The sequence below is a fragment of the Leopardus geoffroyi genome, chromosome A1, assembly GCF_018350155.1.
Source record: "Leopardus geoffroyi isolate Oge1 chromosome A1, O.geoffroyi_Oge1_pat1.0, whole genome shotgun sequence".
In the NCBI taxonomy this organism is placed as follows: Eukaryota; Metazoa; Chordata; class Mammalia; order Carnivora; family Felidae; genus Leopardus; species Leopardus geoffroyi.
In genome coordinates, this window is record NC_059326.1 from 160,062,516 (window position 1) to 160,077,091 (window position 14,576).

Genomic DNA, 14,576 nt, shown 5'->3' on the forward strand with positions numbered 1-14,576 from the left:
AGTCTACTACTTACAATGCTGAATGTCTTCTGATCTAGCTCTTCAGATTCTTCAGATATGGGAACTGGTTCACCACTTGCTGTGATATGAACTGGAGCATCTGACACTGAAGATTTCTTGGATCTTTCCTTGCTATCAGACTTGGATTCACTCAACTAAAGAAAAAGAGGGGGAAAAAATCCAGCAACAACAAAGGTGAAATGATTAACACTTTCAGAAAACAATTAATGTCTCTTTTTATTCTATAATTGCTTGTTCACATTCCAGACTCTTTATCTTTCCCCAATTTTATTTGGGGAAACCAAAAATAAATTACTATGTAATATTACCCTATAGGTAAGGCATTTAAAAAAACAGATCCAAACCTATTTTTCTCCTAGATACCCACATGTATTTTTAAAGAACTTATTCAGGCTAATTTGGGCTGATAGGCAGTTTATTTTCCTAAAATGTAAATATGTTGATTTTGTCACTTTCTAAGTTTTACATTATGATTTGCATACCTTTTCTTCCTTTATGTCTTTTTCTTTCTGTATAGCTTCTTTTACTTTGTTTTCTCTTTTCTCTTTAAAATCTTTTTCCTTTAAATCTTTCTTATCCTCTTTTTCTTTTATCTCCCTTTTAAGTTCTCTTTTATTCTCTTTTTCTTTTGCTTCCCTCTTTTCTTCTGATTCCTTCTTTATAAAAACATCTGGCTCAGGTCTTTCTTCACTGTCTCTTTCTGTTTTAATTTTTTTATTTGGATGTTTCACAGAAGTGATCTCATCCTGAAAAGTGCAAGTATGGCCAATGTATTACTAACCAAATCTTGACAAAGACTAATTTCTTTCTTTGTATGACTATGGATTGCATGTATGTGGATTCGGAAAGAAATAACCCAGAATCCCATTAATAATGATACATGCAATGTTCAACCTTCCTATAAAAACTAAAGCAAGCCAGTCCCATTCAAAATAAAATCAAAGGACACAGAACCTCATTTAAATGGCAAACCTCTGAAAAGGAAGAACCTTTGCTCTATCCCTCTTAGTGACATTCTATGGGACAAGTAGAATTCTGTTCTGCATGTGAGACTATGTAATAAACTACACAAAAGGAACTTCAGTACCTAAATGTAAAATTTTAGGTCTTAGTTCAATTTTTAAATGGCAAGTATACTAAAACACGTTATGTTCTCTTTCTAATATAAAAAGGCTGTTCTTCCAAAACACATTTTTACCTTATCATCATCTTCATCAGACTTCTCTGAGGGCAAGGGTGAAGAATCACTCTTTATTTCTTCTTTCACTTTTATAGACTTCAATGCTTTATTCTTCTTAGCTCTTGCTTTTCTCCTCTTTGAACCTCCCTAAAAATAATTATTTTATTCTAACCAACTCCAGAGATTCAATTTTAAAAAATTCCTTAAGTAGTAAATCTTAAAAGTTAACACATATTCCTACCCAATCCTTGGTCTATTGGTAATAAGTTACACCAATCTTAGAAAGTCAACAAAACTGACATAATTTAATGAGTCAAGTACATATTATCATGAGTAACTGATACTAACTATAATTATTCCTTTAAAAAAGAATTAAAGCAAAGTGGAAGTTGAAAAAAAATGGGAGGTTTTTCACCTTCCTAATTTACAATTATCTTCAACTAAATTTGATCCTAACAGAGATAGCATTAAAATTATTTTACATAAAAATTATTTTACACAATGTAATTATGTAATCACATTGTGATTATAATGTAAATTGTAAAGACTGTTTCTAATGACCTCTCTTTCAGTGTATTTTTCCTACTCTTCTGAACCCCTCTCATAAATAAGCTCTGTGACCTTTAATGCTGTACCTTTAGCTCTCTAATAACACCAAATAAAATAGTCATAGAGGCCCGACCTCTCAAAAATTACTCCTCTCTAAACAAGTTGCCCCCACCACCTATCCAAACACCAGGAAACACACACATACATACACACACACACAACCCAGGATCCTACTTCTGAAAGACTTACCAGTTTTAAAAGAAATACAGAGACAACTGAAGGCAAATATCACCATATACAATTAAAGCTACTAAAATATAGAAAAATACACTTATAAGGTCATATTAGACTCAGATGTCTAGAGCTATCACTAAACTACATTTACTGAAAAGTAAATTGCTCTCAAGCACTAAATTTTAACTTACTGCACCAGAAAGTCTCTGAGCTTCTTTTCTTGCAAGATCTTTACTAAGTAATTTGATGAGGTAGTCTGCACGTGTCTGCAACTGCTTTGCTTGTGGTTTTTTATCAGGATCATCTGGAAGAATCTAAAAGAAATTAACTTTTTCAGGTTGTTCTTAATAAATTACATGAAAATGTTACTGCCTAAAAAATTCTCACTCATTGAAAGAAATACATATAATTTACTGACAGGTTACAACTGTTAAAATTTATGGGCATTAAACAACTAAGAGTGCAAAATACATTTTTATATACCTACCCCACAGCAAAGATTTAATTTGCCTGCAAATAAGTTCTAAATAAATACATGAAAAAAAAATGCCTACATTCAAAATAATAATACAAAGTGTGAGGTTAAAAATTTCTTTTCCAATATACAAGTGTATTTAGCATCCAGTGTTATTAAACATTACAGTATTCTTAGATATCCTTCCTTTCTCAATAACAGTACATTTAACTGTACAGTATACAAAGAGTCCTAGAACAATGTTATCATCTATTTAAGGTGACCCAAAGCATGCACCTTGAGAAAATATCCACAGTGGGATTTTAAACTATTTTAAGTTCGGCCTCACAGGCAACAAATGACACAGCACCAATATCAAAAGGTTCCCCTCTGTCTATGAAAAAGTAAAATATAAAAATATAATTTAAATAAGATAAAAAGATAAGGCAATGCTTCCAGTGTTTTCCAGTTTAGGCAAAGAAATGATTTTAGCTACTAGGGTAGTATCAAATCACCAAAATCCCTAAACATTGTTTGATTTTAGCAAAAAATTATAAAATATTTCAGAATCATTTTTTTGCTAAAAATAAGATAATGATGGAATTAGAGGTTTACTTTAAACTTAATGCTATGAAGAAAAATATACCTATGCCTTAGTAACAAGTATATAATTTTAGAGGTAAAGCAAAATCTCACATCATTTAAATTCAATCCCTTCATGAAAACCAAGACGCCAAGGTCATACAGCTCATTAGGGCCTTGGTTTCCCATCAGTCTAATTAATTTCTAACATAATTTAAAAGAAAAAATCTAACATCAGTGGTCAACAGAAACAAATTTTAAGTACCTTGTGTGTTAGACTGAGGTCAGGATCCATTTTAATCATTTCCCAGCTTCCGTATCCATATTCGTAGATACCAATTAACAAATTGGAATCATCTTCTTTGCCCCAGTCTATATCAAAATGAGCTGCCTTTGTATGGCATGGGATAGTATACCTAATAACAAAGTTAATAACCACTGTCAAGTTTATAACTGCCATATTATAATTTTGAAAAACATATTTGATTAGAACTTCAAAATACTATGCTTTATTTTATCTTTAAAAACATTTCATTCAAGCTAGCCAGTGACATAAAAAAAAATTTGAACATCCATACACAGCCGAATTATTGAGTAACAATAAATATTTTATAACGGGTATAGTAAATAACTCACTGTTTTCTTTCTTCTGGATCTGAAGGAATGGATTTATGCAATGGTATCAATTCTTCTTCATGGGAGATGACGAGCTTGGCATTCACCTGTACTCCTGATATTCGGAATGTTGGACCCTTCACTTTTCCAAGTCTACCACCTTAATTTTTTTTAAGACATAAAAAAGTATGAAGTATACAATTCTAAGCAAGATACACTATGATGTATATTAATAAGCATTACTTATTTAGCTAATCAATTCATTTTACCTGTTTATATTATTGGGAGGGGGCACTTGTTGGCAAACTTTAAATTCACCACAAGATTTTTCAGTACATACTAGTACTTACATTATAGCAGATGTGAATTCACAGAAAGCATTTCACAGAAAGCATTTCTTAATTGTTTTATCAATTGCACAAGATACTTCAATCTATTAATGCTGTCACCTTCTAAATAAAAGTTCTAGCATGATTTTTTCCAGTACATTTTATTACTAAATCTTATCTAAATATTTTCATTTAGGTAGATAAATTACAAAATAAGCATAATGAAGTAATTATGCCCAAAAACCATATTATACATGTACACTATCTTTTCCTAGCCATTTATATACAAAAAATACAGTAACACCTAATGCTACCTACCAGCTAGAATATACCAGACAGAAAGACAAACTCTATTGGTTTCAGTAATACATTTCTATTACCCATTTCCTATTACCCAGGAATGGTCCTGCTTTGTTTTTTAAAGCATCTTTCAAGAGTGATGAATAGGTAGCTAAGATATAATACATACCAAACTCAATAAAAGCATAATTTGAAACTTCTATTTACCTCCCTTTAAATCATTCTCACTTTAATATTACCTGTTCGTTCTGTTCCTGAAGAATTATCCTTTAGAGCTTTAATGCAACCGTTATGTACCAATTCTCCTAGTCGTCTGAGGTCGGTCTCTGACTTATCAACTAATTCAGCATCCCGAGCAATTGCATCTAATCTGTTAACGAAATAATATAATTCTCAGGTAAATGTGCAGAATAAAGTGGCACCATTTAAGGGAGACTAAGTTTCACTTTATCTCAAGCTCTACAAGTCACTTTCCATGCCCTACAAATTCTGGTTCATATAACTGGCACAAGATACATTAAAAAAAAAAAAAAAAAAAAAAAAAAAAAATTTAAATGTGAAAATATTTGGCAGGGAAACAATTCATTTATATATTCAAGAATAATAAAGTTAACCAATTCATTACAGAATGGTATGCTTCAAATTGAAGATTATGTAATAATTCTGTAAAAGCTTTTAATAACCAAATATTAAATTCAAAAGCAGTTAAGCACTGTAATACAGATGAACTTTAAACAACACAGGCTTGGGGCGCCTGGGTGGCGCAGTCGGTTAAGCGTCCGACTTCAGCCAGGTCACGATCTCGCGGTCCAGGAGTTCGAGCCCCGCGTCAGGCTCTGGGCTGATGGCTCAGAGCCTGGAGCCTGTTTCCGATTCTGTGTCTCCCTCTCTCTCTGCCCCTCCCCCGTTCATGCTCTGTCTCTCTCTGTCCCAAAAATAAATAAACGTTGAAAAAAAAAATTTTTAAACAACACAGGCTTGAACTGGGCAGGTCCAGTTATCTGGATTTTTTTCGATAAATACAGTATAGTACTCTAAATATTCAAAATAAAACAAATACTTTTAAAATGGAGGTTAAGAGAGAAAAAATAGAACTAAGCCAATTTGAGTCTTTGCCACTGTATATTCAGACAGTGGGTTAGCCACAACCAAAGGTCAAAGAATATTCAAATCACCAACAATTACTGAGATTAACCATTAACTTTAAAAAAAAAAAAAAAAAAAAAAAAAAAACCTGTCCTGATAATCTGAATTTTAATAGCTTGTATAAGAAGGAACTCTAATTAGGGAAACTTAAGAAAATTTCCCTAGTAGGGAAACAGAACTGGTCTTTAAGTCAAAAGACTGAAATTAGCAGCTCACGTTCTGGAAGGATAAATCTGCTTTTCATGTTTGTGATGGAAAAAAAGGGATAAAAGCATATGCAAAGTACAATTATGAAAACGCTGAGTATTAAAAAAAAATGCTGAGTATTTTATAGATCTATGTATTTTAAAGAAAACTTCATTTGTAGATAAAATTTAAGAGACTAGAAGGAATTGAGAATATAAAAATCTTTTTAAAAGTCTACTTGAAATTTGCTTTCTACAGACTTTGTAAATGACTTTTAAAGCAAATTTAACAAAGTAGCTAAAGTGAGTATTAGCATAAGTAAATAAAGGTGACGGCATGTAACCCACATGTAATTCTATGAGAATGACAAACATGTTTACCTTTCCAGAGGGCCACCAAACTTCTTGTAACTCTTGATAAACCTAACAGAAAATAATTGTTTGGTTTAAATATGGGCTTCACTATCCATTAAAAAATAGATTTGTAAATATACAGAAATAAGAAAATACTTGTTAGTTCAAAAATTAATTCAAGGTACTGTTTACTACCAACACAAATGAATAAACTATGCTAAAGACAAAAATGTTAAAACATTAAGATATACCGAGTAAGACAAGACATATTTTAACACCCAGGATGATGTTCAGAAACCAATATAAATAAAACAATAGAAGCTAAATTTTATTTTAGAAATTACTTTATTATTTTCACAAGACAAGTTCAAGGCTACCACAGGAAGTGTCTTCCAAATTATCAATCAATCATAGTACACCTCCTCAAATTCCAAGTACTGTTTTCTGAATAATACCTTTAACTCAGATGTATGGTTATTATACCAACAATGGAAAATAAAAATTTTACTTAAGAACAAAGCTACCCAAGTGGTTGATGGATGAGGGAAAATATCCAGGAAAAGTAGAAGCTGAAATGTTCTTCAACTAAAGACAGAAAGTCCAGCAAATCAGGTGGTCATAAAAGTACTCTTAATAAAATCTAACAATATATTTAGTTTTCTGGTAGAAAGAAGGAGGAACTTTATCAGTCAGGTCTATGGTTTAAAAGAAAAGAGTTACAATGACTTGAAAGAAACAACAAACTCCCAAAATACAGCAATGAGCAACCTTTTCACAAATTTCATAAGCAAAAATTGACATAAACAAAAGTTGGCTGTTATCCCGTTCCCCTTAAATAAACGTGTATAAAGAAACGCATATTTTGAAAGAGAACTACAATTTATCCTACATGACTATCTTACCTCAATTCCTACCTGGACATATCAGAAATACTTTTAACATCGTTACTTTCAAAAAGCAAATCTCAGTGTTAAAAAAACTAGAAAAATATGGAACTAAAGTATTCCACATAAAAAGAGTAATGCTGGGAATCGTAAATGCAGTGAAAAATTTTAATAAACAAATCGAATGCACTAAAATATACATTATTCAATAGGGCCACTATTCTGAACCAGATTAGTAAAAGCAAAAAAATGTAGCAGTCTAAATAGACTAACAATAAATAACATGCAGAGACTAGATAATCAAACTTTATTTCTCATAGCTATAATGAACACCCAAAACCAGAACCATCTAATCCCTGCACAATCATATATTTGCCTCCTCTAAAACTTTCATCTTAATCTTTGGAAATATGGAATTTGTATATTTTATTTCACCTTCTAAAAAAATCGAGTTGAAGTAAAATAGTCTTATGTCATCTTACCGCCGAATTTCTGCATCACTAAATCCTTTGATAGTCTCCCGAGGGATAGTCCGTGGTCTTCCACGTTTCTTTGGCCTTTTCCTTTCTGAGATCGAGTCACTATCAGATCCAGAATATCTCCTACTTCTACTGCGCCTCCCTTCACTTCCATTAAAACTAATCTGGAATTGGAAAACAAAAATTTACCGAAGCTTAAACGCGGCTTCTATGGTAAGAGCAAAGAAAACACTACAAAAGATCAACAGAACAAATTCAAATGTGGTCTGTATATCAAAAATTTCCTATAAATAATATTAAAAAGCAAACAAAACAGAGAAAAACATGGCAGGTTAATGGCAAAGAGTTAGTAACAGCCCTAATATTTTTTTAAAACATTCTCATAAATCAACAGGAAAATACAAGATTGTCCTTCAGTAAAAATATGAGAAAAATTATCAACAAGCAATTAATCAAATAACATAAATACAGAATTATAGAACCTCACTGCTAATTTTTTTCAAATGAGAATTAAAGTAACTATTTATTTATAATATCTATTATTTAACAGAAACATCAAAACATACTTTCTATAAGTCTTTGGAGTCTTTCCACAGTCACAGTGCATATTCTGAACCCCTAATATGTTGAAGCTAATTCAAAGTCAAGCTTGGTATACAGTTCTCACTCATTCTACCCTTTCATACTTTGACAAGATGTAATATAATGCTATGCTTCCCATGTACTATAAAAGGAGATCGTTTTGGGGTTGGCAGAAATAATCACTAATAACAAACTGTATATGGGCACTTTCAAATCAAACACACATTATTTGGCTCCATTTCTGCCTGGGATGTAGAAAGTTGATAGGATGCTCCCATCCTAACAATAAACCTCATCCCCAAAGCCTAACTTCTTTTATACGCATCAAAACCACAAGGGAATCTAATAGTCTAAAACATACGGAAATACAGTAGATGATACTTGAACACTGGCTTTCCTGTGAAAAGCATGAGTCGTAGACACCAAATAATATATAAGCAGGTAAAGGGAAGTTAGCTAAAATTGGCTAAAGGCCGCATTTGGGTGACCATGACAGCACAGGATTCCTGGAAACCGAAGACATGGTTTTGTTTGTTTGTTTGTTTGTTTTAATTTTCCACCTTTTATCTCCATCTGTATCATCCATTTGAAAAGAATGACAGAAAAGATTCCCACCCACCCAAACTGGACGGCTGTTCAAGCTTTGTACAGAACAGAACCTGTACGCCCTCTCAGGCACTCCTCCATAAAACTCCCAACAGGTGCTCAGAAGAAAGACTGGAATCAGAGCACAGGAGATCAGAAAAAAACTTTCCTTCCTGAAGATGGCCTGGAGAAAGGGAGCAGTCATCTACTGCACTGAGGGCACAGAAGAACTAATACAGTTGTAGGAAAAGAAAAAGAAAAAGAAAAAGAAAAGGAAAAGGAAAAGGAAAAGGAAAAGGAAAAGGAAAAGGAAAAGGAAAAGAAAAAGAGAAAGAAAAAAAAAAAAAACTCTATCCCCGGGGGAAAGATAGCAGAATAATGACTAGGCAATTCCCTCAATGCCTCAGACTCAAAATTTAAGGAGGCACCAAAAGATTCCATAATCAACAATAATCTTGTTACACAATATCCAAAAAAACAAAAGTTAATGCAAAGAAAAAAATTTAGTATTAAACCTTTTTCCTTTTCCTGTAGGATCTGATACAGCCTAACGAAGCACTTTTACCATTATTCAAAAATCTACAGTCTTCACTTGGGTCATAAACAGTAAATATTTAAAAATTCAAAACACACAAATCAAATCAAGGTATGTTCTATGACAATGACAGAATTCATTAACAAAGATACTGAGAATACCTTCCAAGTACTTGGAAATTAAACAACACCCTTCATAACAACAAAAAAGCACAAAACAAACCAACAAAAACAACACCAAAGAGGAAGTTATACAGCAAATTAGAAAATATTCTGAAATGAATGAAAATGAAAACATAACAGGTATCAAAAATTTACAAGATTCAGAAAAGGTAGTTAAGAGTGGGAAACTTATAGCATTAAATGCTAGTAATACTAGAAAAGGGAGGTCTTGATTCAATTGTTGTGTGTATCTTAAGACACTAAAAAAAAGCAAATTAAAGCAAAGTGGAAGAAATATGAAAGAGCAGAAATAAATGAATTTAAAACAGATCAGTGAAACCTGGGATGATTTTTTGGGAGATATTATGAGTAATTTTATGCCTAGAAATTCAACAACTTAGATAAATGGACAATTTCTTTGAAAGAAACTACCAAACTCACTCACTCAAGAAATATTCTGCATAGTTGTTTATAAAAGGAATTAAGAGTTAAAAATTTTAACAAAGAAAACTCCAAGCCTAGATGGTTTCCCTGACAAATAGTGCCAAACATTTAGTGAAGAATACCAATTCTATACAAACTCTTCTCAAAACTAGGAGAGAATACCTTCCAACTCATTTTATAAGGCAAAAATTATCAAATCAGATGAAAACACTTACAAAAGAAGAAAAGGATGGACCAGTATGCCTTATTAACAAAACCAGATCAGCCCAGGTAGGACTACTCTTACATCAACAGACATATATTTTAGATTAAAATGTCACCTGTTTTGCACAGTTTCTCATTCTTGGGAGCATATAAATTTCTTCAAGTTCCTTTTGTCTTTCTTCCTCTTCTAATCGTCTTCGTTGATCTTCAGGAATTATTTCCTCCCAATTCTTTGAATTTCTTTCTGGTTCCAACTCAATGTCATCCTCATCCATATTTGAAAAGTTGGCAACCTTAAATTCCAGAATTTTAAGAAACAGTAAGCATTAAAGAAGAACTCATCCTTAAATTACATTTTACATTTCAGAGAAGAGGAAGTGACATGCCAGAACAAGACAATAAAACTTAAATATCCTCAGGATAATGAATATGACTATGGACTGAACCAAAATTGCCTGCTAAACTAAGTTCTTTGTTAGTTCTTTATTACTTATGATTTCTTTATTAGGCCGAAGTAGATCAAACCAAAGACTTGTAAGAAATCTCTTCCATGAATGATTCTCTTTTGTCCTGCTGCTCAACAAAATTAGTTAACAGAACAATAACAAAATAATGTATAGTAACATGCTAATCATCTTCTGCAGAAAATACCACACCAATGCATTAATTACAAAGTGCTGTAGACAATACAATATTCTTATTTTTAGGATCATAATAAATAGTACAAAGAGCTAACAAAACACAAAGAGCCCTGAGTCCATAAACTTACTTAGGTTCCTAGTTTCTTCATCTCTTAAAAAAAAGGATAAAAAGAGCTCACTAACTTTGTGAAGATTAAATGAGAGAATACATTTAAGGAACTATGAAGACTGGTACACAGAAAGCACTCATTAAAGCTAACTGCCAATAGTGGAACATTAAAACTTACAGAAGCTAGATAAAAGAACCTATGCTCACCCTATGTAAGGAATAACACTGCACAAATAGTGTTCATTTCTCATATCTATTATTTAAGTGTGATGAAAATCCTAAAGCCAGCAGTATGAGTATCAACTCACTGGTGTAAAGATAATCTGTACTTACTTTGGTTAGCTTATCAGTGACATTTTGTTCAGACTGCCAGTTAGTCAAATTAAAACCAAATAGTATAACTTAATGTAGAGTTCATCACACCAGAATGAGTACTGGTTCCAGAAACGTTTATTTCTCAAGATTAAAGAATAGTCTTCTAACTTATCACCTTGCTTTTAATTCTTGTTCCATTATAGTATATCCTCCACACTGCAGCCAGAGTGGCTCACTAAAATTAAAAAAGTTTTTATTCATCGCTATGTCCCTGGTGCATGGCACACTACAGGTGCTCAATAAATAACTGGTGAATGAACAAATGACACAAACTGGACTGCTCCTTAAAACCTCCAGTTTGTGGGGGCGCCTGTGTGGTTCAGTTGGTTAAGCGTCTGACTTCGGCTCAGGTCATGATCTCATGGTCCATGGGATCAAGCCTCACATCAGGGTCTGTGCTGACAGCTCAGAGCCTGGAGCCTGCTTCGGATTCGGTCTCTCTCTCTCTGACCCTGCCCTGCTTGCTGCTCTCTCTCTCAAAAATAAACACACACACACAAAAGAAATTAAAACAAACAAACAAAAAAACAAAAAAAACCCGCCCCATTTGAAAAACTTCAATTTGTTGAAAATGGCTATAGAGGAACTACCAGGAGTATTTATAAGTACTAACAGGAGCTCATTGCTTACTTGGACTGATTAACTTGGATTTTCTTAGTTGTGATAATGCTTAATTTAATCTAATGTCAAAAACTGCAGAACTACTCCAACAAACAGTAGCTAAAAGCCTTTGGTCACAGAAATCTAAATTTATTTATTATTTTTTTTTTTTTTTAATTTTTTTTTTCAACGTTTATTTATTTTCGGGACAGAGAGAGACAGAGCATGAACGGGGAGGGGCAGAGAGAGAGGGAAACACAGAATCGGAAACAGGCTCCAGGCTCTGAGCCATCAGCCCAGAGCCCGACGTGGGGCTCGAACTCACGGACCGCGAGATCGTGACCTGGCCGAAGTCGGACGCTTAACCGACTGCGCCACCCAGGCGCCCCACAGAAATCTAAATTTAGAGATACCACGTTCCCTCATTTGCCCAAATATTTGAAGACATGCTATTTGCCAAGCATTTTTTTTACATGCTAATTAGGAAATAACTGCCCTCCTCATTCCACTAAATGTATCTATTCATATACAATTTGGTCCTTTCCACATCAAGCTGCTACTGCTTTGTCAGTATAAGGGAGAAAAGTTTTCATACACCATACCAAATTTTAAAACAAAAATGTTAAGAAATGATCTTGTTGATTGTGCTTAAAGAGGTTTTAAGAAAACACATAATGACAAAAAAATAATCACTATCAACTGAAATAATTACAAAGAAAAATAAAAAAAAGAAAGAAAATCTACCTTGAACTGGGAAAGCAATTCATCTCCTACAGTTAAAGGGCCTGGTTCATTTTCATGAGTTTCAGCCCTCTTCAAGATTTCATCTATATCCATTTCCTGTAATTAGAAATAAATCTTTATTAAGTATACTTTAATATATTTTAAAGTAAATACACCTTATGCTTATAGTTTAAAGAAATGTCATATATATATATATTTTTTTAACCTGGGGTTCTTGTTCTTCTCCTTCAGGTTCCTTAAAAAGTTCCTCAGCACCAAACTTTAAGATGGCTGATAATTCTTCTTTATTGAAAGGAGTAGAACTAAAACCAAGAAAAACAAAAAAGCTTAATACTACTAACAGTTAACAATTTAATTTAACATTTATGTTGCACTTTTATTAATTATTGACACAGTCAACTCTATGGAAGTTATATGACAGAGTTAGGTGAAATATTTTTAGTTTACTTATTTTAAATGTAAAGTACTTGAAACCTGGAAATTAAAGGAATTTCTCCCAAGACTTAACAAAATTTGAGTGATAAAAACCAGTAATGAATGTGTGCATTTGACTAGAAATTACTCCAATGCTTTAAAAAATCACAATACTAAACATAGTACTTCAAAGATCTGCTTGTAGCATGTAACATTTCAGGAAAATGAGTACAGTACGATTATAAAATGACTTTTTAAAAATATATTAAGGTAACTACCTTGACGGGGCAGAACCTGTATGTAGTACTGTCTTCCCAGTTGTGTCCATTCTCTGAATCACAAGATGATCTAAAACCATCTTCTTTTTGGCCCTTTCAAGAATATCCTCTTCAACTGATCCCTTAGTAACTAGACGATAAATATTCACCTGTAAAGATACACACAATGAAAATACAATGTAGCAAAAAGGATTTGTTTTGCTAATGCGAAATACCCAAATACTGTACATAAAGTGAAGCTCATACTATGTGAAATTTTCACTAGTCAAAATAAAAATTAAAAAATATAACAATATATATAAAAGCTAAATTTCTTCAATTTAAAAAGTATTTTATGGTTGTGTACTTCTTGCATTTTGAACAGATTTTATTTGCTTTTTATTTTTTTAAAGGGATAACAGTAATTTTTATCTTTTAGCTGAGAAGGAAAAAAAGTGGTAAATTTATAACAATTTCTACCTGTTTCCTTAATTCTAATTAATGTTTCAATATTCCACATAGTTCAAAATTCTATGAACCATACCCCAGGGTTAATGATGAAATCCTGCCATAAAACGAAGACTTCCAAAATACACAAAAATTGATGTGCAGTAATTTGCCCTATTTCTCAAGGTTAGCAGTTCTATATCAAATAGCACCCAAAGGGATATTTTGAAAATTTATAGGAACATTGTAGCTTTTGCAATGATTAGGTGGGCTTACGAGTACTTAAGAGCAGTGACCTGGGACACTAGACCCTCTGCACTAAACTGTACCTTCAGACACAAAGAAAAACTATCCTGAGTCTTTTCTTTCAAATGATTTTTCAAAACTTTTAAAATTATCTTGAGTCTCAATAAACCCTCTATTTTAATGTAAATAAGAGTTTAAATGAACATTATAGTTTTTTTCAGCACTGCAACTATTGCATGAATCAGCAGATAACTAGATAGTGTTTTATTTGGATCTCTGCCAAAGTTATCATCTCCAAATGTGTATAGTATTGGTGTCACAAATAAAGCTCACCTGTATTGCTCATCTATACTCATTTTGTAGTTCTTGCATGGAAATACTTAACAAGAAATATGAAACACCTGTGTCAGATTTAGAACCAAATACTAGTAAAAAAAAAAAAAGAGCAGGTACATGCGTATGATTTCACTCATATGTGGAATTTAAAAAACAAAACAAATGATCATTGAGGAAAAAAAGAGAGAAACAAACAAACAAACAGACTCTTAACTACAGAGAATAAAGTCATGATTACCAGAGGGGAAAGGGGTGGGAAGATGGGTTAAATAGGTGATGGGTACTAAGCAGTGCACTTGTGATCAGCACTGGGTGCTGTATGGAAGTGGTGAATCACACTATATTATACACCTGAAACTAATAATACAATGTATGTTAATTGGAATTTACATAAAAACAAAAAAGAGCAGGTACAAAAGCACAGGAATCTTACCATAGTGCATCAATAATGAAATAATTAAAAACATCTCAAAATCATTAATAAAAATGTGTTTATATATTCATTTATATTTTAAATGTTATTAAATAATGTATTAAACAAATGTACAATAATGTATTAAATCATATTTTTTTTTTTCTTTTTC

At 32.4% G+C, this 14,576-nt stretch overlaps 1 protein-coding gene across 5 annotated transcripts in view; it reads right to left on the reverse strand.

The window, feature by feature from the left end:
• Nucleotides 1–14,576, reverse strand: part of CHD1 (chromodomain helicase DNA binding protein 1) — a 78,299-nt gene that overhangs the window by 12,584 nt on the left and 51,139 nt on the right. For 3 of the 5 annotated variants that reach the window (XM_045499343.1, XM_045499333.1, XM_045499361.1), the window contains exons 20-32: nucleotides 12,985–13,133; nucleotides 12,498–12,594; nucleotides 12,293–12,388; nucleotides 9,940–10,116; nucleotides 7,316–7,476; nucleotides 5,977–6,018; nucleotides 4,504–4,634; nucleotides 3,657–3,795; nucleotides 3,286–3,436; nucleotides 2,176–2,298; nucleotides 1,220–1,348; nucleotides 504–767; nucleotides 15–155 (exon numbers count right to left, since the gene is read on the reverse strand). In XM_045499343.1, coding sequence (XP_045355299.1) covers nucleotides 15–155; nucleotides 504–767; nucleotides 1,220–1,348; nucleotides 2,176–2,298; nucleotides 3,286–3,436; nucleotides 3,657–3,795; nucleotides 4,504–4,634; nucleotides 5,977–6,018; nucleotides 7,316–7,476; nucleotides 9,940–10,116; nucleotides 12,293–12,388; nucleotides 12,498–12,594; nucleotides 12,985–13,133 — 1,800 coding nt within the window. The remainder of the gene's footprint in view (nucleotides 1–14; nucleotides 156–503; nucleotides 768–1,219; nucleotides 1,349–2,175; nucleotides 2,299–3,285; nucleotides 3,437–3,656; nucleotides 3,796–4,503; nucleotides 4,635–5,976; nucleotides 6,019–7,315; nucleotides 7,477–9,939; nucleotides 10,117–12,292; nucleotides 12,389–12,497; nucleotides 12,595–12,984; nucleotides 13,134–14,576) is intronic. The other 2 variants (XM_045499353.1, XM_045499350.1) reach the window with 1 other exon arrangement.